This window comes from Ascaphus truei, chromosome 16 (assembly GCF_040206685.1).
Source record: "Ascaphus truei isolate aAscTru1 chromosome 16, aAscTru1.hap1, whole genome shotgun sequence".
Lineage (NCBI taxonomy): Eukaryota > Metazoa > Chordata > Amphibia > Anura > Ascaphidae > Ascaphus > Ascaphus truei.
Window position 1 is genome coordinate 32,617,399 of NC_134498.1, and position 22,833 is coordinate 32,640,231.

A 22,833-nucleotide genomic window follows, 5' to 3' on the forward strand; every position below is an offset into this window, starting at 1 on the left:
ATTTTTTGCATTTGTTCCTGCTGTACTGACCCTTACCTGCGGCTGGACACGCCTTCAAGGAACTCATCTGGCCTTGGGAGTGGGTAAAGTATGGAGACGATTTCTAAAGATTGATGACAAGAGTTACTACAAACTTTGGTGAGTTTTCTGGACTTTGTTATATTATTGTCTCCGATGAGGTGCAGCAAGGTGAGAATATCATTTCCCTGTTTCCTTCAGGAGGCCTAAGAAAGTGAATTTATTGTTACTCACCTAGTAGTATACGCACTCCTAATAAGAAAAGCCATGATTCCATGTTATTCTTGATGAAGATGTATTGAACATATTTCCGAGACTATTGGAGCACCCATTATTCCATATATGCCAGGTGAGGTTTAATACAGATAAATGTAAGGTTATACATTTGGGAAACAAGAATAAACAGGCAATTTACAAATTAAATGTGGATAAATTAGGAGAATCCTTGATGGAGAAGGATTTAGGGGTGCTTCTAGACAGCAGGCTTAGCAATAGTGCCCAAAGTCAAGCAGTAGCTGCAAAGGCAAACAAGATCTTATCTTGCATTAAACAAGGAATGGATGGAAGGGAGGTAAGCATAATTCTACCCCTTTATAAAGCATTAGTAAGACCACACCTTGAATATGGAGTACAATTTTGAGCACCACTCCATAGAAAATACATTATAGAAGTAGAAAAAGTGCAGAGAAGAGCCACCAAATTAATAAAGGGGATGGATAATCTGATTTATGAGGAGAGGCTAGCTGATTTAGATTTGATCATTATGGTCTGTTAGATGAGAGTTATCTCTCTTTATTGTCTGCAGTGGACACACTGTATTGTCCTTATATTGACATTCTTTTTTAACATTCAAGGTGTATCTAATTAAGTGTTTGGCCCTCATGGGACCATATATAAAATCGACCAATATGGTCAACCTGGTTCTTTGAAAATTAGTCAGAGGGAGTGGCTCAGTGAGTAAAAGACACTGACTGGCACTGATTCCCGGTGTCGGCTCCTTGTGACCTTGGGCAAGTCACTTTATCTCCCTGTGCCTCAGGCACCAAAAAACATAGATTGTAAGCTCCACGGGGCAGGGACCTGTGCCTGCAAAATGTCTCTGTAAAGTGCTGCGTAAAACTAACAGTGCTATACAAAAACATGCTATTATTATTATTTTTTTTGGGGGGGGGGGGGTAATATATATTGTTATAAATTGGAGTGCAATGAATGTTCTAGTCACTTAGTATTTACACATTATTAGGACATTCCAGAGGAGAAGTCCGGCGTCAGTGCTTCAGAAAAAGAAAACAACAATATGTTTGAGTGAAAGGATATATATCTTCACTCCAGCAATCTTATGCTAATTGATAATAAAATAGTAGTCGTTTTTGCCAGTTTGAATGGTATGATCATGGACCGAGTAATGTTCATTTAACTCCAATTATGGTTAAAAACACAGATCCCAAGATGTTTGCCTGAAGGCCCGCCGGCGCAATCACCTCCTTGAAGGCCCGCCGGCGCAATCACCTCCCCTCCTAGGGGCGGAACTAACCAGGCCGGTATCACCTGGAGCAAATTGTAGCGCAGTAACATGAATTGTAAAGTTCTTACTCACGATCTTGGCGTGGAAGAGGGTCCACGACTCTTTAGGCATCGGCGTGCACGCAGCCATGGGGATGACGTACACGGAAGAATTCCCACGAGGAGGACGAATAACGGTGCACAACCGTAGACGGATGGAGGCTGGATCACGTGTAAAAAACTTTATTCATCCACCGTAGGCAAGACAATGACAATCATCATCCAGGAGCAGGAGCGAACCCTCTAGCGCGTTTCACGCAATCGCGCATGGACAAAGTGCCCTGCGTGGTATGAAATGCGTCAGAGTTCGTGCTGGAGATATGTGAATGTCCGATTTTTCATTAAATCCGTTTTTCCTATATTGCGTTCAGTCCTTTCACTGACCGGTTTGCAGTGCCCCGCCTTCTTTGCATTATAAAAAGAGGCGTCTAAGAGAGGACATGAAAACTATATACAAATATATTCGGGGACAGTACAAGGAGCTTTCAAAATAACTATTCATCCCACGGGCAGTACAAAGGGTCATCCCTTAAGGTTGGAGGAAAGGAGATTTCACCAGCAACATAGGAAAGGGTTCTTTACAGTAAGGACTGTTACAATGTGCAATTCATTACCCATGGAGACTGTGATGGCAGATAAAATAGATATGTTCAAAAAAAGATTGGTCATCTTTTTAGAAAGGAAAGGTGTACAGGGATATACCTAATAAGTAAACATGGGAAGGATGTTGATCCAGGGAACAATCTGATTGCCAATATTTGGAGTCAGGAAGGAATTTATTTTTCCCCTTATGAGATATCATTAGATGGTATTTCACTGGGGAATTTTGTTTGCCTTCCTCTGGATCATACTGTAAGTACAGATATAGGATGTACTATATCCTATATTTGAATATGTAGGACGTACTATATCCTATACCAGGGGAGAGCAAACTTTTAGTGCTGCGCCCCCCTGTCTCTCTCCACCCGGCTCTCGCGTCCCCCCTCACGCCTACCTTCATCCGCGTCAGATGACGCTGCGGGGTCATGTGACATCACGTCACATGACTCGCGGCGTCATTTGATGCATGTGATGTCACTTCACATGGCGCCGTGGCGTCATTTGACGCCGCATTGCCATGGCGATGGAACACAGCCGGCTGAATCCCGGTTAGTAAACAGTTGCAGGGGCCTCACGCGATACCCCGGCATTTAATTTAAATGCCTGGGGGAAGAGCGCGGGGCCTCTGCAACTGCACGCGTCCCCCCCAGCAAAATCTCACGCCCCCCCCTGGGGTCGCGCCACCCACTTTGCGCACCGCTGTCCTATACTGTAATATGTAAGTACAATATTCTGTAAGTACACAAATCTGTTGTCTATATTTAGCATAGGTTGAACATGATGGATATATGTTACTATGTAACTATATTCAATATTCAATCCCATATAAATATATATCATCATCAGTTACTGCGGTGGCAAACCTCTCTTCTCCGTGTTGCTCCAACAACATTTCTGATTCCATCCCATCTTTTGGTGGTCGTCTTGATCTTTTAATTTCGCTTGGAATTGAACTGGGGATCATCTTTGTCCAACGGTGGTCATTTCTTCTTATGTTCGGCCCACTACCATTTTAATTTCTTCACCCTTGTGAGGATGTCCCAGACTTTTGTTTGGTTTCAAACCCATTTATTATGTTTCCTGTCTCTTTGCATAATACCCAGCATTCATCTGTCATGAATCGGCGTTCTCCACGCTCCTCACGCAGAGCACTCCCTCCCCGCAGGGAGCCCCATGGCACACAAAACAATCCTGCCTTACCGGCCTCCACGGCTCCCCGCCCCTGCCGCCGTCGCAGGATCACTCCCCTCGGCGATTCCTCTGTACAGCGCCGCGCGCGCCCACGCCCTCCTGCACGCACACCTGCACCATCCACTGGCTCGGTTCACGCGCGTACACGAGTTACGGAGCACGCTCAGTCTGCACACTCTTATTCCCGTCCCCCGGACCTCAGGCTCCGCCCCCGCACACTGCACGGGCATACTCAGGTTACTAACAAGACTCACCTGGCCTGTTATGCTTGCACCAATCTGCAGTGTCTCCCTGTAGCTCTTCCTGTCCCGCCTCCGTTCCTAATTGGACCTTCCTGCTTTATCTAGCTCCTCTCTGCTCTCAGTCTTTGCTCGACATAGTCTCTGTATGGAAGTACTTCTGGATTCTCTCAGTGTTTTCACAGGTTCTGACGCGGCTCGTACGACTACCCCCTCTGGCTCTCGATCTCGGCACTCCTTGGACAACGCTCACTCTGGTAACCCCTTGAACACGGCTTGGACTACGACCTATCTCCACTCTCCACTCCCTGACTTCGGCAAGGCATTCATCACTCTATCTCTACAACCGGTACCGGCAAGTATTGTCTACCATACTACACCTGGCCTGGCAACGCTTCATACCACACTCCGGACACGCTCCCTTTGCTGCGGGTGCGTGTATTACCACTTCCCCCTTCAGCTCAGGGGACGGGTCTGGTCTGCGGGCAGCACCGGCGTAACATTATGTCGAGCCCACAAGACGCAGACCAGACCGAACTACAGCAGTTTCTCTCTAATCTGCTTCAGCAAAACCAGGCCATGGCGGATCAAATTGTGGCACTTACACGCCAGGTCGCAGTACTCTCAGACAGGGTACCGACCGCGACCCCACCAGATGTAAGCCCCCACTCTGCAAGTGCAGTTAGCAGCTCAGATGTAAGGATTCCTCCCCCCAAGCCTTATGCAGGTGAACCGCAAGATTGTAGGGGTTTCCTAAACCAGTGTGAGGTGCAGTTTGAAATGGCCCCCCATCTCTACAATACTGATCGCAAGAAGGTAGCCTACATTTATAACCTCCTCACTGGCAGCGCCATGGCTTGGGCTTCCCCGGTTTGGGAGCGACTTTCTGACCTTACCCAAGATTACCCGGCATTTAAAGCCGAGTTTCAACGGGTATTCGATTCCCCCGCTCGTCGGGAGATGGCATCTGTTTCTCTCCTCCAGATCACTCAGGGACGGCGGATGGTGACACAGTATGCTGTGGAATTCCGGACTCTAGCAGCCGAGACTAACTGGGGACAAGAGGCTCTCGTCTCCGTATTCTGGCAGGGCCTGGCAGATCCCATCAAGGATGAACTCTCTCGCCAATCCAGGCCGGATCAACTGGAGGTCCTGATTGATTTGGCCGTCCGAGTGGATCAACGCATCCAGGTACGCCGCTCAGAGCGTCAGCGCACTCGCTTCCATAACTTTCAAGTTCCGTTCTCCAGTACTCTCAGCAGCACTCCTGCTCCCCCAAGTGCTACCACACCTCTTCGTCCTGCACTGGAGTTGCCAGAGCCAATGCAATTGGGGGTACAACGCATCCGCACACCGATACGGCAGTTCCGCCACGCCGGGGGATTGTGTTTCTACTGCGGATCCATGGAACATCTGGTTCGGGAGTGTCCACTGTGTCCGGGAAACGGGAACACCCAGTGAGTACAGAGGGGCTCTCTCTTTTGGATTCTCGCCTATCCAGGGGTCAGCTCCAGTTCTTGGTGCAGTTGAAGGGCTTTGGCCCTGAAGAGAGATCCTGGGTTCCTTCAAAGGACATTCATGCCCCAGCTCTTCTTAAGTCCTTCAGGAAAAAGTTTCCAGAGAAACCGTTCTTGGACCGTCCTGAGGCCGTTCCTGAAGAGGGGGGTACTGTCAGGAATCGGCGTTCTCCACGCTCCTCACACAGAGCACTCCCTCCCTGCAGGGAGCCCCTGGACACACGAAACAATCCTGCCTTACCGGCCTCCACGGCTCCCCGCCCCTCCCACCGTCGCGGGATCACTCCCCTCGGCGATTCATCTGTACAGCGCTGCGCGCGCCCACGCCCCCCTGCACGCACACCTGCACCCTCCACTGGCTCGGTCCACGCGCGTACACGAGTTACGGAGCACGCTCAGTCTGCACACTCTTCTTCCCGTCCCCCGGAGCTCAGGCTCTGCCCCCGCACACTGCACGAGCATACTCAGATTACCAACAAGACTCACCTGGCCTGTTATGCCTGCACCAATCTGCAGTGTCTCCCCGTAGCTCTTCCTGTCCCGCCTCCGTTACTAATTGGACCTTCCTGCTTTATCTAGCTCCTCTCTGCTCTCAGTCTTTGCTCAACATAGTCTCTGTATGGAAGTACTTCTGGATTCTCTCAGTGTTTTCACAGGTTCTGATGCGGCTCGTACGACTACCCCCTCTGGCTCTCGATCTCGGCACTCCTTGGACAACGCTCACTCTGGTAATCCCTTGAACACGGCTTGGACTACAACCGGTACCGGCAAGTATTGTCTACCTTACTACACCTGGCCTGGCAACGCTTCATACCACACTCCGGACACGCTCCCTTTGCTGCGGGTGCGTGTATTACCACTTCCCCCTTCAGCTCAGGGGACGGGTCTGGTCTGCGGGCAGCACCGGCGTAACAACATCTCTCCATACTTCTTTGAGTTACCTGAAGCTTCTGAATTATCTTCGCACTTAGGGTCCAAGTTTCACATCCATACCTGAGCACGGGCAGAATACACGGGCCGGAAACATTCGTCTTGAAGACCAGTGGAAGGTTCCCTTGAAAGAGTGTCTGGTTTCTTCCAAATGCCTCCATCCCACCTTCATTGTCCTGTTGATTTCACTCAAAAGCTTCTCACCCCAAGATTCGGAACAAGATTTGGTTTATCTGCCAGATGGAAAAGTTAACAAGTCTAGTTAACGACACTGGCATCAATTATCTAAAGATCTGGTTACCCTGGTTGGCCCAAACAGACATCCCTGGGGTGGAACGGACCCCAATTTGGCATTGATAGCACTAGATGCATTCTCCTTTGGCAGGTCCAGCCTATATTTCATCTTGATCATAAAATCATCAGTGAATCGGCAAACAGGTCATAGAAGTTCCTTGACAGCAGGTGTACGTACACGGGCTCAAACAAGTAGGTCTTAGTGATCCTAGCTGAAAAAGCACCCTCCGAGATCCGCTTTCACCTCAACGAGAAGACATGCCTCCCCCAACCCTATACCCTCCCTTCCTTATGTCACTCCCTACACACCCCCTTCATCCAGTGGTGAGTTGTATATCTCCTGATAAGACGGTAGATGTCAAGACACCGAAAGATGGATGCTGTCTAAGTTAGTCTCGTCTTGTGTTGTCCTGTCGTCATCCCACATAAAATGTATTAATTTGAAAGATTATGTCATATGTACTTTCCTTGATCGTGTTTATGCCACGTTATAATTTGTACCTGTACCTTACTTCAATAAAAATTACAAGTTAAAAAAAAAAAAAAAAAAGCTTCTCATCCATTGTTATTTGCCGGCCAAGGTGGACATAGCCTTCGACTTCTAATTCTATTCCATTTGTTTAGATCTTTGCAGAGTTGACACATTTGTTGAAATCACTTCGGTTTTGCTGAGATTCAGATGGAGGCCCACATTCTTCCTTTCTACAGCGAGTTATCCGATTTGTTGATGGAGTTCTTCTGGATTTGTGGCAAAAATAACCATGGCTATTGGGAATCGTAGGTGACTCGAGTATTCAGTGTTGAATTTGATTCCTTTTTCTTCCCAATCCATCTCACAAATGCAGTCGGAGCGGCACGAGATGCCCTGCGGCTGTGGAGATCCGAGTTCAGAGGTCCCCTGTGGCTGGGGAGATCCGAGGACATTTAAAGATGGCAGAAGGCAACAAGTTGACCAGCGGTGAAAGCGACCTGCGATGAGTATTCCTGGCGGCGGATTGCCGGTGTTAATTTGGTCATGGTATCCCCTTGTCGCACTCCTTTGCTCATCCTTATCTTGCTTGACTTGCTTATCTTGCTTGTATCTCCATGTAATTTAACGGCTTGTGTGAGATTCTCGTAAATGTTCTTTATAATATCAATGCACTTTGTTTTGTCTTTTTAATGCATTTAAAACTGCTGAGTTTTGGACAGAATCAAATGCTTTTTCATAATCTATAAGTCCACAGTTAAGTGGTAGATCGTAATAATTTGACTTCTTGTATGATTTGGATGTGGTCCATTGTATCCACTGCAAAATCCCCCTTGTTCTCTAGGCTGGGCGAAGTCCAGAGTTTTTTTACAGCCGATTAGTGAGTATTTTCTTAAAAATCTTGTAAGTGATTGGAAGTAGACGGTTTGGTCTATAGTTCTTGAGGCCTTCTGTGTCTCGTTTCTTGTGCAGAAGGATAACTATGGCATTGCTCAATTTTCCTGTTCTTCAAACAGCGTGTAAAGAGTTGTGCAAGGATCTTCTCTACTTCCCCAGCTTCTTTCAAGATTTAGTTTGTAATTCCATCTCCCCCAGATCTTCCTATTCTTCAAGGATGTTATTGATTTTGCCACTTCTTCTGGAAGGACCCGTGGTACATCATTGGTGTCTTCTTCTCACTCTTCCTCTGCTGGATTATGCCCTGTGTTATCTCTGTTCTCGTACAATTTCATATAGAAGTCCTCAACTCTCTTTACAAGAAGTGCACAATCTTTTGTTGTTGATCCATCATCTTGTTTGAGTGCAATGATTTTTCTTTTTCCACTCATAAGTAGAGATGAGCACATTTTTTTTTGCTAATTTGGATCCGCCTCGAATCGGGCAGTTCCTTTGAGCTAGTTGTCTTCCAGGTAAGTGGAGCACATGAAAACCACGTTGTGGATATGTGAAAATAGAAAATACAAATAACGGTGCAGCCAGTAATCAAAGGGTGATATTTCTAACTGTAAAGATGTGTTCGTCCCACTCACATATTCCTTGTGGGTCTATGGGCATATCAGAGATCCACCTCTCTCTGATGGGAGCAATGGTAAGGAGCCTCCTGAGAAGTGAATGTATTGGTGTGCCATGTGAATTGGAAAAATTGGAAGAGAGACTCAATGGTGTAGTATCTCTACAAAGGTTACAAACAAATAATCCGGCGCCTAAATTCAAAATAAATACAGTGCAATTAATTATCTGACCATATAGAAAATCCAGACTTGGAAACCTGTAGTCCATAAATTAGAGAGTCCAGTCATGGATACCTGATGTAGCAAGAAGGTCAATATCAGGCACAGTGAAACGTGTCAGACGTGTCTTTTCTCCAAGGCTATTAGCCACAGGACCAGGTAGCGGGGGCTCTCTTCCCCACGTGTAACCGCCGACGTATGCACCGCTATGCTAGTACCATCTCCGTCAGCGTGTCCCGCTCTGAACTGCCTCACAAGCTGTCCCCGATCTGTTAGTACAAACGCTGACTCCATGTGTGTAGCGGTGCATATGTCGACGGTTACCCGCAGAGAAGGGGGAAAAACTGTCAATAGACAAATAAATAGCACTGTATATCACAACTATAAATGTATAACATTTTCATAAAATACTAAAAGATCCTCTATTTAGACTAAAAAAGCACCAATATCTATATCCACATTTAGGCCTTTCGGCACTAAAGTCTGCATCTTGTGGATCCAAAAGGTCTCTCTTTTGGCCAGATCGTTACCACCCCTCCAATTTTTGGATACATGTACCCTTTGGCTTATTAAGCCATGTTTGATTGGTTTATACGGTCTTTTTAAAAGTGGTAGGGGTCAGTCTATGTTTTAAATAAGTTTCTTTGATCCACGGATTACTCTCCAAAAGGGGAAATCGCAATTGTGGTTTTTTTTTTGTTTCACAGACAAGGAAAAATCCGTTCCTGGTTGAACTTTTGACATTCCGCAGACGGATTCAGATTCCGTCTGTGGATTGTAAGAGAACCCTTTCTAGAGTGTGTGTGTGTCCTTCCAAATAAATTAGGGAGACATGCCTACGCTGAAAAAGGAGCACCTTTTACATTAGCGATATGCTAATGGCTGCTTAATGTATATTTAAATGTGTACCACAGTTTTTAAAAGGATTTCCATGCCAACTACATTGAGTTGATAATAAGCCTGAGGCACCAACCAAATGACTGAATCATGTCAGGCCCAACAGGACTAGAACCCACAACCACTGATTTTCTAGGCCACAGCTCTAGCAGTGTGAGCTAAACTAGCTGATGGCTAGCACCCCTGTCACAGCTGTGCTTCACCTTGTTGTTAATTGTGTTTTATTTAATCTCTATTAGAATATGAAGGCAGAGAAAAGGCAATACTTTAGATGAGGTGTACTCTTAAATACCACAAGTGGGTAAAATACCACTTATTATCAACTCTATATAGTTGGTATGGCTTGTCTCCCTAATTTATTTGGAGGGGCGCTTGAGAGGCTACATATATACAACTGGAGACTGCTAATAAAATGAGAGAGGGAGAGAGGGAGAGAGGGAGAGAGGGAGAGAGGGAGAGAGGGTGTGCTTGCGTGTTTTCTGAAAAATGTGTCTGGAATGCAGTCAATGGCAAATTGGAATGAATTCGGCCAGATCGTCCAGCATGAAATCCGCACATGGATTTTGGTGTGTGGAACGAATTTAGCATTGCGTTGTCATGGCGACCCGTCTTAAAATGACGCTGCGACACACATGACAAGGCGGCGCTGCAGGAGGAGGGCCGCTCTTCAAAGAATCCCACGGGCCGGCAGGTAAGTAAAATCCACCCCTGCCTGCAGCCCTCGCTGCTTAGGTTAGCTAAGAGCTATCCCCCCACCAAATAACGAGATACAGTACGTGGGGAAAAACAAGGCCACAGCTTTATTTATATTTTAACCCGTGTTTTTACCAACTGGGTGATCCTCCGTTCCTCTGATCCTATGGTGGGTGCCCAAGCCGCTTGCCCTGGTACTCCCGAACTGCAGTTCCGGTTTCCTCATGGTGTCTCTGTGTTGCTGGGAGTCGCGGGCAATGTATCTCTTACTCCTCCTTGTAGTGTGGATGTGCTGTAGGTGTCTCACTGGCCTCACCTTCCCCACCTCGAGCTCGGCACCCGGATCTCTCCAATCGCCTATCTGTCTCTCAACTTAACTAACAAAAAAAATTCGTAGCGCTACCGTAATCAGTGCTAAAATATAAATGTGTAAAGGCGTATTAACGCGCAACAAACTATTTATAAGTGTCTAATAAAATACACATATAATGACCAGTATAATAATTTGATAAGGCAACAAATACACAGCTGGTGCAGCTCTACAAGTTCACCCTCCACTGTGGACAAGTCTGTATGTCTATAAAAAGTTCCAGAACAGCTCGCTGCTCACTGGTGTATAAACAAGTGACACACAGACAAACTCACATTTAACATTTGTGTCCCTCGCACTAACTTTTTACTGTCTCGCAACTACAGTATCTACCTTGATAATCAGGTCTTCAAAGTCCAAAACCAGATCTCTGAACATTCACCTTCCAACGCGTTTTTCTAGACTGCCTGTCTGCATCAGGAAACCAGAACGGCAGCTCGGCAGATTCAGGGCGAGCGGCTTGTGCACCCACCATAGGACCAGAGGACCGGAGGATCACGGAAGGCTAGGAACGGAGGATCACGGAAGGCTAGGAACGGAAGATCACGGAAGGCTAGGAACGGAGGATCACGGAAGGCTCGGAACGGAGGATCACGGAAGGCTAGGAACGGAGGATCACGGAAGGCTAGGAACGGAGGATCACGGAAGGCTAGGAACGGAGGATCACGGAAGGCTAGGAACGGAGGATCACGGAAGGCTAGGAACGGAGGATCACGGAAGGCTAGGAACGGAGGATCACGGAAGGCTAGGAACGGAGGATCACGGAAGGCTAGGAACGGAGGATCACGGAAGGCTAGGAACGGAGGATCACGGAAGGCTAGGAACGGATGATCACGGAAGGCTAGGAACGGAGGATCACGGAAGGCTAGGAACGGAGGATCATGGAAGGCTCGGAACGGAGGGTCACGGAAGGCTGTTCTGTGCTATGCTTATATTATAAGCTCGTTTGTCAGTGAGATACCTTCATTTGTAACAATGTACATGATTTTTTGCTCTTTTTATGTTGCATGTTGTTTGTCTTGTCTGTATTCCATGGAGGAGCGCACTCTCTTTTGGGACGTTACGTGAACTATATATACTCCACTGGGAGGGCATATTTTGAGTGCTGCACCTGTGGACATTTCTTTGAAGACTTTGGTTATATTATATATTGTAAGTACACTGTCACTAGATATTAGATTTTTACACATTGTCACATTTAGAATTAGCGATGTAGAGTAAGGCCACAGATACTTACGTTTGACACTTACATTAGTTAAGAACGCCTGAAAATTGAAAACGGGACAAAGGCAGCTCTGACTGATGGATTAAATAAGAACCCTCTGACACGGCCTTATCCTCTGATATGCCACCGCTAAGCGCGCTGGACGTAGTTTGCACTGTGGTACGGTGATGATAACCTGGCCCTTCCCTAACATGTCCGTCTTGGAACGCCGTAGCACAAGTTTAACATAGTTGCTGCCACGTTCCACATCACCCACTGCCAAACCCCCGGTGCCAGATTTCGCAGGGGAGAATACTTCTCCCACCCTAAGAGCCACGTAAAAGGCCAGTGCACACGCTGCTCGAAATAGGGCAGCCCCAAACTTGTCGCACCAAACCGTGTCCGTGTCTTCCAATAGTTTACCGAGCAGACGAACCGTAATTGGCCTACGTTGGTCTTTTGCCATGTGGAGGCGCCTCCACCCTCGTACCATCCTCCGCACTACAACATTCAAAGTGGTTCCGTATTTTATCAAAACAATGACATGCCAGGGAAAGGAGAGGGCTGACCTGAGCCCAACGCTCCGTTTATATGTTTCTTATCAATAATGAAGCAAGCGTGCCTCCAGGGGGCCCAAAGCCCCCAAACCAGGCTTGCCATTCCCTCCAGGCTCTGCAGTAACTGTCCCAATTTCCTGGGGGAATGGATCCTGCTACTAAGTTCCTAAGTGGCATCTTCAAGGTCCACAGTTCTGGCGAACACCTCGTTTCGGTCTCCGCTGCGTTAGGGGCCAATCCCCTGAAAGTGCGAAGCTTCAATCGAGAATCTGCTATTAGATTTGTGCACCGTCTGAAAACAAGCATTAACTCTAAGGCCGAGTTCAGGGTGCCAGAGATAGGAGTTGGTGGGCGGGGGCGTTCGCGTGTGCGAGCGTCAGTCTGCTGGGCGATGTGTGCACATCATCCCCAGCAGACTTTTTCAAGCTTTCAGGAGGCGGGGAGGAGGCGGGGCGACAGACCTCAGCTCAGGGATCGGTGTTGCTGTGTTGAAAACATTTTCAAGAATGATTTCATTGGCTGCCGAGGTCCCAGTGACGCTGCTGCAGCTTCAAAAACTACTTGGGTTGTTATCGAAACTGTAGCCAGCGTCAACTCCGTACTTCGGCGACAGGGCAGCTGCTACCCTGACAACTGCTACTAACTTTAAATACATTGTATCTAACGTCCGCCCGCACATAAGCAATCCCCCCCTCCGAAGCCGGCACCCTGAACGAGGCCTATGACTGCGCAGGACAAGTCGCCCTAATAGGCGTTCCACCGGAGGGGAGTTGGCTGTACACGAGTGCTGAGTGCTGTGGCTACAGCCGTATTATTAGACATCAAGATAATGTGCTTCTTTTGCAAAATTATCCCCCACAATTCGACGGAAACTACCACTTTCACCAGCTCTAAAAATACGAGGTTTTGAATAAGGGGGGAGTCCTGCCACAACCCGGCCATTGCTCGGCACACCATCAGCTCGCCAAAATTGCCAGAAACTTTTTTTTTTTTTACTTGGGCGAGGGAGTGGCTCAGTGAGTAAAGACACTGACTGGCATTGAGAGTTTGGAGCCTGGTTCAATTCCCGGTGTCGGCTCCTTGTGACCTTGGGCAAGTCACTTTATCTCCCTGTGCCTCAGGCACCAAAAACATAGAGTGTAAGCTCCACGGGGCAGGGACCTGTGCCTGCAAAATGTCTCTGTAAAGCGCTTCATAAAACTAGCAGCGCTATACATGCTATTATTATTATTACTTGCCTGATGCGTCCGTGTAACGCTGCAGGTCTGTCATACACTGGCCCGTTATACCCGTTATACCATGACAAGGACTGCTCCCGCATCCTTAAGTCTTCTTTAAGGTATGTTCGCATGCGCACAAAATGGTTTGGTCTACTAAATCTCCATGGTAGCCAAAAATCCCTTCCCCATGGGAAAAATACGCGACGCGAGTGCCATGTGGTTCACCAGCGACTGAAGTGACCAGAGGGTCACTTTTTGTTCCAGCAATGCTGTTGTTATCAGGGCCTCCCCGTCTAACTTTGCCGCTGGGAGCCGGTAAGAGATTTCCACCCACTCAATTTTTGATGCCTAGGATTAACTGTAATGGGGCCCTCAGTCTTGTCTTCCACCAGTGGTACCCCGATGCGCCACCCAATATCTTGGAAGACCCTTCGCAAGTACGCACATGCCTCGCTGCCACTGGGATCCACAAAGATCATTTTTTTCTAAGTCGAGCACTTCTCCATCCAGACCCGATTCTTACTTTACCGCCCAGTCTAGACAGGAACTGAAACATACAAAGTATGAGTAGGAGAGTGTGCAGCCCATCAGCAAACAGTGATCCGCTTAACATTTTCCAATGAAGCAGCTACCCAATAGATGGAATGACTCCGGAGGAACCGGAAGAAGCCTAAACGTGGCCTCTTTTTCCACTTTAGCACTGAGGGTCCCAGCTCCCTAGCGCCTAACCACTGCAATAGCATCATCAAAGTATCACACTTTTGTCAATTTCTCAGGGATACCATCATTAATGGAACCACCCCCTCAGGTAACGAAGAGTGTGTATCAAACGTAAAGCCCCTGGCTCCTTTTTTGGGTCAACTCCATATTGATGTGTTCCCAATTCACATGGGGTTGAACAGCCATCTTGTGTCTATATGCCTCATCATATGCCCACCATGAAGTGCCCCCATATACCCGGCATGCTTACCACATGTTGTCGAGGTATTTAACCAGCGAGGAACATTCAACCTGGTCAGTTGCCAAATGTTTTTGGCTTTGCCCGCCTGGAGGGGTCAGCGAAACCCCTGGCCCCTTTGTCAAATTGCTAGACACTATCAGGGAGGAGTGCGTAACCTAGGCACAAACTCCCCTTTCCAGATGTTTTCCTTCACAGCCAAGGGCAAATGCGTGCCTAACGAATTACATGCAGTGAGGTCCGCACAGTGGCAGATTTACCACTAGGCCCGATAGGAGCGGGCGGTAAAATTTGGGGGCAGCAAATTTCCCTTTTTCCCCATATACAGAGGACCCGCTCTCTTCCCCATTGGTTGCCACGGGAAGAGTGTGGGGTCTCTGTAAAGCTCTTACCTTCTCCTCCGTGCCTTCTTCAGCGTCAAATGACCCTGCAACGTTACATGGCGTCGTGTTGCCATGGCAACGTGACATCACACTGCATTGCGGCGTCAAATGACACGGCACCAAGAAAGTGCCCAAGGGCGGCAGTTTTGTAAATCTGCCACTGGGTACTCATCCTTATAGCTTGTGCCGTCGTCCTCTCCCTCCAGCGCCCGCTGTTGTCCTCTGCTGGCTGACGTCCTCCTTCTCTCCATCCTCTGCCGGCTGACGTCAACCACCTCTCCCTCCGCCACCAGCTGTTGTCCTCCTCTCCATTCCACCGCCCACTGTCATCCTCTGCCGGCTGACGTCCTCCTTATCTCCCGCCGCCGCCAGCTGTTGTCCTGCCCTTCCGCTGCCGCCGCCCTCACTTACCGCAGCGTTTCTGTGCTGTAGTTCTAATGGAAGCAGCCCCCTTTGTACCCCACCCCCCCACAGCTCTCCATTGATGGGGTCTTCACACTACGCTGGGGAGCAGCTGCCCTGATCACCGGCACCACCAGAGGCTCTGCTTGCTGGACTGGACCGTAGAGCGCTGGCCACAGCCATTCGTCTCCCTGTTCCCTGCAGCAGAATGCCCCTCCCGAGTGGGCCGCAACGTCGCGCTGGGGGTCCCGACATCTTGATGCTCTGGTGGCGCCATGTGCATTATGGCAGTCCCCTAAATACCACACTTTCCCAACTCCGCACGTCACCAACCCCTCCCCCAACGCTTAACTCATTTGCCGCCGGAGGGGGCAGAACAACTGGCGGACCAGGGGAGTGGCACCTGCCCGCCATGAGTCCCCAGAATAACTATACTGAGCCCCCATGAACACACAGCTCTGTCACTGCACCTCCATCCTGCCCTACAGCCCTCTCTGCTATTACTGTACTGAACACACACACACACACACACACACAGCTCTGTCACTGCACCTCCATCCTGCCCTACAGTCTCCCTGCTATTCCTGTACTGACCACACACACACACACACACACACACACACACACACACACACACACACACACACACACACACACACACACACACACACACACACACACCTCTGTTACTGCACCTCCCTCCTGCCCTACAGTCTCCCTGCTATTCCTGTACTGACCACACACACACCTCTGTTACTGCACCTCCATCCTGCCATACAGTCTCCCTACTATTCCTGTACTGACCACACACACACCTCTGTTACTGCACCTCCATCCTGCCCTACAGTCTCCCTGCTATTCCTGTACTGACCCCACCTGCACACACCCTCTTCTATTCTACTGGAGAAAAATCTGGTTGGGTGAGTCTGCACTTGATGCTGTTCTGGAAATTCCCTACTGAGGATACCTAATATATAAATATATGTATGTATGTATGTATGTATGTTCGGCCCGTGCTCACGTATGGGTGTGAAACTTAAACCTTAAATGCGTAGATAATTCAGACGCTTCAGACAACGCAAAGACGTATGGAAAGATGCATGCTGGGTATTACCCGAGGACACAGGAAAAAGAACAAATGGGTTCAAAATCAAACAAAAGTCTGTGACATCATCACACGGGTGAAGAGATTAAAATTGCGGTGGGCCGGACATATTGCAAGAAGAAATGGCCATCGCTGGTCAAAGATGGAACCCAACTGGATTCCAAGAGAGAATAAAAGACCAAAAGTAACATGGGAGGATGAAATCTGAAAATGTGTTGAAGTAACATGGAGAAGAGGCTGTAACTGCTGTACCTGGGAGATCAGTGGGGAGACAAAGGATGGTGATTGTGTGTGTGTGTGTGTGTGTGTGTGTGTGTGTGTGTGTGTGTGTGTGTGTGTGTGTGTGTGTGTGTGTGTGTGTGTGTGTGTGTGTGTGTGTGTGTGTGTGTGTGTGTCTGTGTGTGTGAGTGTGTTCCGTGTACTGTATGTATTTAATAAAGTAATGTTTTAATATCTAATTTAGACCAGTGCTAGTTTTGGGCCGCTCTCTCTGAGAAAAGCTACTTTTTGTGTTACTATAAACACACAATTTGAAGAAGTGTGTGTGTTGTGTGGGCGGGGGAGGGGGCATGGAGAGGGGCGTGTACAGAGATGGGGGGTGGGGGGGGGAGGGGGAGGTGAGGACACCGACAGTCCCAAAATATCTTTGTATAAACATCATGGGACATTTCATCTCCACAATATCTCCCCCCCCTCCCCATTCAGTGTTAGAGAGGCCAGCAATGAGCTCTGGGATTCTTAATCTCATTTCTCTTCCTCCCTCATCCCCAACCCCCCCCCCCCTCATCCCCAACCCCCCCCCCCTCTCTCACTCTCCTCTACTGATTTCTCTCTTCACTCCCCTTCATCCCTCTCTCTTTCTCCCCCTAGGTACCTGTCACCCCTATCTCCCTCCCCCGATTCCCCCCCCTCTCCCCTTCCCATTTCTCTTCTGCCATTCCACCCCTTTCTCTCACCCTCTCTTCCTACCTCTTCCCCCTCTCTATCTCATACGCCCTTTCTATCTGTCTATCACCACTCTCCTGTGTCCCCCGTCCCCTCTCCTCCTCCCTCTCCACAACCCCTTTCTCCTCCCCCTCCCCTCACCCCCTATCTCCCCTCCCTTTTCTCTCTTCCCATCCTCCCACACTCCCCTCTCTTCCCCCTTCCTCACTCCCTCTCTCCCCCTTCTCTCTCCTCCCTCCCCCTTCTCTCTCCTCCCTCCCCTTCTCTCTCCTCCCTCCCCCTTCTCTCTCCACCCTCCCCCTTCTCTCTCCACCCTCCCCTTCTCTCTCCCCCTACCCCTTCTCTCTCCCCCTCCCCCTTCTCTCTCCACCCTCCCCCTTCTCTCTCCACCCTCCCCTTCTCTCTCCCCCTACCCCTTCTCTCTCCCCCTCCCCCTTCTTTCTCCCCCTCCCCCTTCTTTCTCCCCCTCCCCCTTCTCTCGCTCCCCCCGTTCTCTCCCTCCCTCTTCTCTCCACCCTTCTCTCTCCCCCGCTTGCCTTCCCTCAATTCCTTTCCCCTTCTCTCTCCCCCTCCCCCTTCTCTTTTTCCCCTTCTCCCCTTACCCCCTTCTCTCTCCCCCTTCCCCCTTCTCTCTCTCCCTCTCTTCCACTTCCCCCCTTCTCTCTCTCCCCTTCCCCCCCTTCTCTCTCTCCCCTTCCCCCCTTCTCTCTCTCCCCTTCCCCCCTTCTCTCTCTCCCCTTCCCCCTTCTCTCTCTCCCCTTCCCCCCTTCTCTCTCTCCCTCTCTCCCCTTCTCTCTCTCCCCTCCCCCTCTCTCCCGTTTCCCCCCTTCTCTCTCTCCCCTCCCCCTCTCCCCCCTTCTATCTTTCCCCCTTCCCCACTTCCCCCCCCCCCTCGCCGCTAGTCACTCAATTAGAGAAGTGAAACTTGTCTGTCTTTGTTAACCCTGCTCTCTGCCATACTAAACCTCTCCCCTCCCCCAGCCCATCTTTTGTGCAGCGCTGAAGACCGAATTTGCAGAAGAGCTGACAATTTAATGCACTCAGGGGCAAGCATTCCCCCTTCCAACGTCAGATCAGCCGTTACATGGCTGAGCGCTTTCAGCGAGCAGTGTGATTGGGGAATGGCAGTCCCTGTGCTGCCCTTTGACACTGGGCGGCAGTGACAGGCAGTCAGAGTTTCCCCCTGCGTGAGACTGTCCCTTTGTGTCACCACGTTCAGGACACAGGAGGTAATTTCCCAAGTGACGGAGGAGGCACCAGCTGATTGTGTTTTGGTGTCACCTGTTTGACATCAGATTTCCTGATACAGCCAGACAGAGAAGAGGGGTGCGTGACCGGGGACAGAAGGCTTAGTGGACAGTAGGGGACAATAGGGCTTAGTGGACAGTTTGGGACAGAGGGGAGAGGAACAGGGGGGGGGGGAGGAGTGGGACAAGGGGAGAGGTAGCGGGGGACAAAGGACAGAGAAGTTCAAGGTTGAAAGAGAGAGACAGACGGAGAGAGGGACAGGGGGATAGAGAGAGAGGGACAGGGGGATAGAGAGGGACAGGGGGATAGAGAGAGGGACAGAGGATAGAGAGGGGGACGGGGATAGAGAGAGGGACAGTGGGACAGAGAGAGGGACAGGGGGATAGAGAAGGGGACGGGGATAGAGAGAGGGACGGGGATAGAGAGAGGGACAGGGGGATAGAGAGAGGGACAGTGGGACAGAGAGAGGGACAGGGGGATAGAGAGGGGGACGGGGATAGAGAGAGGGACAGGGGGATAGAGAGAGAGGGACAGGGGGATAGAGAGGGGGACGGGGATAGAGAGAGGGACAGGGGATAGAGGGAGGGACAGGGGGACAGGGATAGAGAGAGAGACGGGGGACAGGGATAGAGAGAGGGACAGAGAGAGAGGTAGGGAGTTACAGGTAAGAGAGGGGGGACAGGTAGAGTAAGAGAGAGGGGGCACGGGTACAGTAAGAGAGGGGGGACAGGTAAGAGAGAGGGACAGGTGTGTGTGAAAGAGAAGGGGACAGGTAGAAGAGAAGGGGACAAAAGGATTAGTGAGGGAGGGAAAAGGAGAGACGGAGGGGAGTGAAAAACAGGAAGAGAGAAGTGAGGAGAGATAAAGAGGAAGGAAGGAGCGAGAAAATGTAGGGGACACCGGGAGGGGCGAGAAGAGAGACAGACAGCGCAGAAGAGACGATCGAGACAGGGGCATCAAGAGACAGCACTGAACTTTCCCGACGGTCACCCAACTCCTGAGGTGCCTTACTGCTCCCTCCCCACTGCTCTACATTATCACATAGCCCCAGGGTCATTGTCACCTCGCTCAGGTGTCATTGTCACATTTCCAGGGTCATCATGGACCCTGCCTCGTTCCTCAATTACCCCGACTCCCTCACTGCGCTGGGGGAGGAGAATCCGGACTTTGGGACAGACTGGACGGCAGACAGAGAAGCTTCGTACAACTTGGACAGGTGAGTGATGGGGAGGGGCGTGTCAGGGAGAGGGGCCAGATCACAGTCTTAGAGGGGCAGCTAATGTATGTTAGAGGGGAACCCTATAGAAGTCTATGGGGGCAGCTGGTGTGTTTAAGGGGGGTCCTGTATACAGTAAGTGCTGTGTCAGAGGGTGACCCTTGCGTTATTCCCGCGCTGTTCCCCCCCTTGATTCCCAGCAGCTGCAGAATCCCGTGTGCGGCTCACGAGGGTCCCATGGCCGATAACAGACTGGACTCTGATGGTCAGGGGACGGTGATCACGGAGAGTATGTCAGTGACCGTGTCGGACGAGGAGAAACTGCTCTTACTAAACAAGAACACCGAACTCCGGAGACTGAACAACGAGGTGCGTGCCTGTGTATAACACCGATGTGCCTGCCTGTGTATAACACAGAGGTGTCTGCCTGTGTATAACACTGAGGTGTCTGCCTGTGTATAACACTGAGGTGTCTGCCTGTGTATAACACTGAGGTGTCTGCCTGCGTATAACACTGAGGTGTCTGCCTGTGTATAACACTGAGGTGTCTTCCTGTGTATAACACGAAGGTGTCTTCCTGTGTATAACACGAAGGTGTCTTCCTGTTTATAACACGAAGGTGTCTTCCTGTGTATAACACGGAGGTGCCTGCCTGTGTATAACACGGAGGTGCCTGCCTGTGTATAATATGGAGGTGTCTGCCTGTGTATAACACAGAGGTTCCTGCCTCTGTATAACACTGAGGTGTCTGCCTGTATATAACATGGAGGTTTCTGCTTGTGTATAACACCAAGGTTCCTGCCTGTGTATAACACCAAGGTTCCTGCCTGTGTATAACACCAAGGTTCCTGCCTGTGTATAACACCAAGGTGCCTGCCTGTGTATAACACTGAGGTGCCGGACTGTGTATAAAATGGAGTTCCCTGTTTGTGTATAACACTGAGGGCCCTGCCTGTATATAACATGGAGGCGTCTGCCCGAGTATAACATGGAGGCGTCTGCCTGTGTATAACACAGAGGTGCCTGTCTGTGATTTATCTCTGTTTATCTGGTTGTTTGTACAAATATTCTGTATCATTATACAGCGCAGCGTGTTCATTATCACTGTATAGATACTCAGCACCATTGTAGAGCGCAGCGCATAGAGATGCTCAGTGCCACTATACAGTGCAGCCTGCTCTGTAGTAATGCTCCGCTCTTGCTCGCAGCTGATGAAGCTGAACAAGCAGTGGGATGAGATTTACCGCAGCACGACGCAGAGCCTGCAGCACACAGCGTGCGCTCTGCAGGACCAAGTGCTGAGCCTGACACAGCAAAGGGACAAACTCAGCATGAAGCTGGAGCATGAGCAGGTGACACACGGGACACGGCACCGCACGGTGACACGTGACACGGCGACACGTGACACGGCACCGCAGGGTGACATGGGACACGGCACCACAGGGTGACATGGGACACGGCACCACAGGGTGGCATGGGACATGGAACCACAGGGTGACACACGGGACACGGCACCGCAGGGTGACACAGGAGACACATGGCACCGCAAGGTGACACGGGACACACGGCACCGCAGGGTGACACAAGACACACGGCACCGGAGGGGGACACGGCACCACAGTATGACACAGGACATGGCACCGCAGGGTGACACAGGACATGGCACCCCAAGGTGACACATGGCACCACAGGGTGACACGGCGCCACAGGGTGACACGGGACACGGCACCGCTGGGTACCAGCGCAAGGGTTCACATAATAAACTTTAGTAAAAAGTACGTATAAAAATAACAATGTTGCAGTGAGATTGATCCGGTGTTACCCGGGCTCCCCGAAACGTCACCAACTGATCTTAGTTTTCAAGAAGAGATTCGGCAGGTTGTAAAGCAGAACGGCGATGACCAGCACACGGATAAAGCGTAACACCGGCAGGGAAGGCACCCGCTCCCGCTCCGATGTTATAGACGGTCCCGTCCCAAACTTCCAACACAGCTCCCAGCCCCGATCGTGCCGGCGAGCAAACACCCGCAGCACGCCAGATCGACTCCGGTTAGGGAATGCACCCGCTCCCGGTCCTCTGCATTGAGCGCCACGTATCACCGTAGTATGGGTGAAGGGGGAGGGCTGGCTCACCGTCACGTAGGTGAAAGATGGCTGGCTCACCGTCACGTAGGTGAAAGATGGCTGGCTCACCGTCACGTAGGTGAAAGATGGCTGGCTCACCGTCACGTAGGTGAAAGATGGCTGGCTCACCGTCACGTAGGTGAAAGAGGGCTGGCTCACCGTCACGTAGGTGAAAGAGGGCTGGCTCACCGTCACGTAGGTGAAAGATGGCTGGCTCACCGTCACGTAGGTGAAAGATGGCTGGCTCACCGTCACCGTATTAAATGATCATTTGAGCCTAGAATAATAAAGAAATAATATTCTAGGCTCAAATGGTCATTTAATACAGTTAGGATTTTATAGTTCTTGTATAATCCTGCTATATGATGTCTTTTTTGGAGGGGTAGGATTATGTCCAGTCCTCCTGTCATGGAACAAGAACTACCTTTCTGACTCACCCCCCTCTCTCCTTTGCAGCTTCTGCCTGTCAGAGCTTATTCCCAGCTGCATGGAGTTTGCACACACACACTGTGCCTGTGTAACTTGCAACAATGTTGCATTTCTTGCCTCTGGGCATGGAATCAGTGAGCTGCTACTGCAGTTTCTGAGATCCTCACCAGAATGGGCTAGTCTGCCCCCCCCCCCTCCTGTTTGGTCTAGATAGTCTGTCCCAAGCCTATTCCCTTTACCCACATTGCCCCTCACTTCCTTTTCCACCATAACCTCTGGATGAGTGAGTACCTTGCTGTAAACCCCTGTACTGGTACTGTAGGATTATCTTTTTCACCTGCTCTTAACCACCAAGGCACCCACAGAGAAACACTATTCCTACATAACATCTCTTCACAAGTGACTGTATTTTATGCTACTTTCCCCAAATAAAGTAAAGAAAAGAAACAGAACTTGTTGTGCTTGGATAAGAGGGCCGAGTTGACACTATCTGGGCTAAATCATCTTACACATGACCCCTGGCTTTCAGAA

At 49.9% G+C, this 22,833-nt stretch overlaps 1 protein-coding gene across 6 annotated transcripts in view; it reads left to right on the forward strand.

Moving 5' to 3' along the window:
* LOC142467389 (uncharacterized) overlaps positions 1–22,833 on the forward strand; it is a 32,465-nt gene continuing 9,632 nt past the window's right edge. The window contains exons 1-6 of one of the 6 annotated variants that reach the window (XM_075573013.1): positions 1–138; positions 220–367; positions 18,267–18,514; positions 19,627–19,749; positions 19,950–20,118; positions 20,958–21,101. In XM_075573013.1, the coding sequence (XP_075429128.1) occupies positions 19,634–19,749; positions 19,950–20,118; positions 20,958–21,101 (429 nt within the window). In that variant the 5' untranslated portion in view covers positions 1–138; positions 220–367; positions 18,267–18,514; positions 19,627–19,633. Of the gene's footprint in view, positions 139–219; positions 368–18,230; positions 18,612–19,233; positions 19,750–19,949; positions 20,119–20,957; positions 21,102–22,833 lie in introns of those variants that run through there. The other 5 variants (XM_075573012.1, XM_075573016.1, XM_075573015.1 and 2 more) reach the window with 5 other exon arrangements.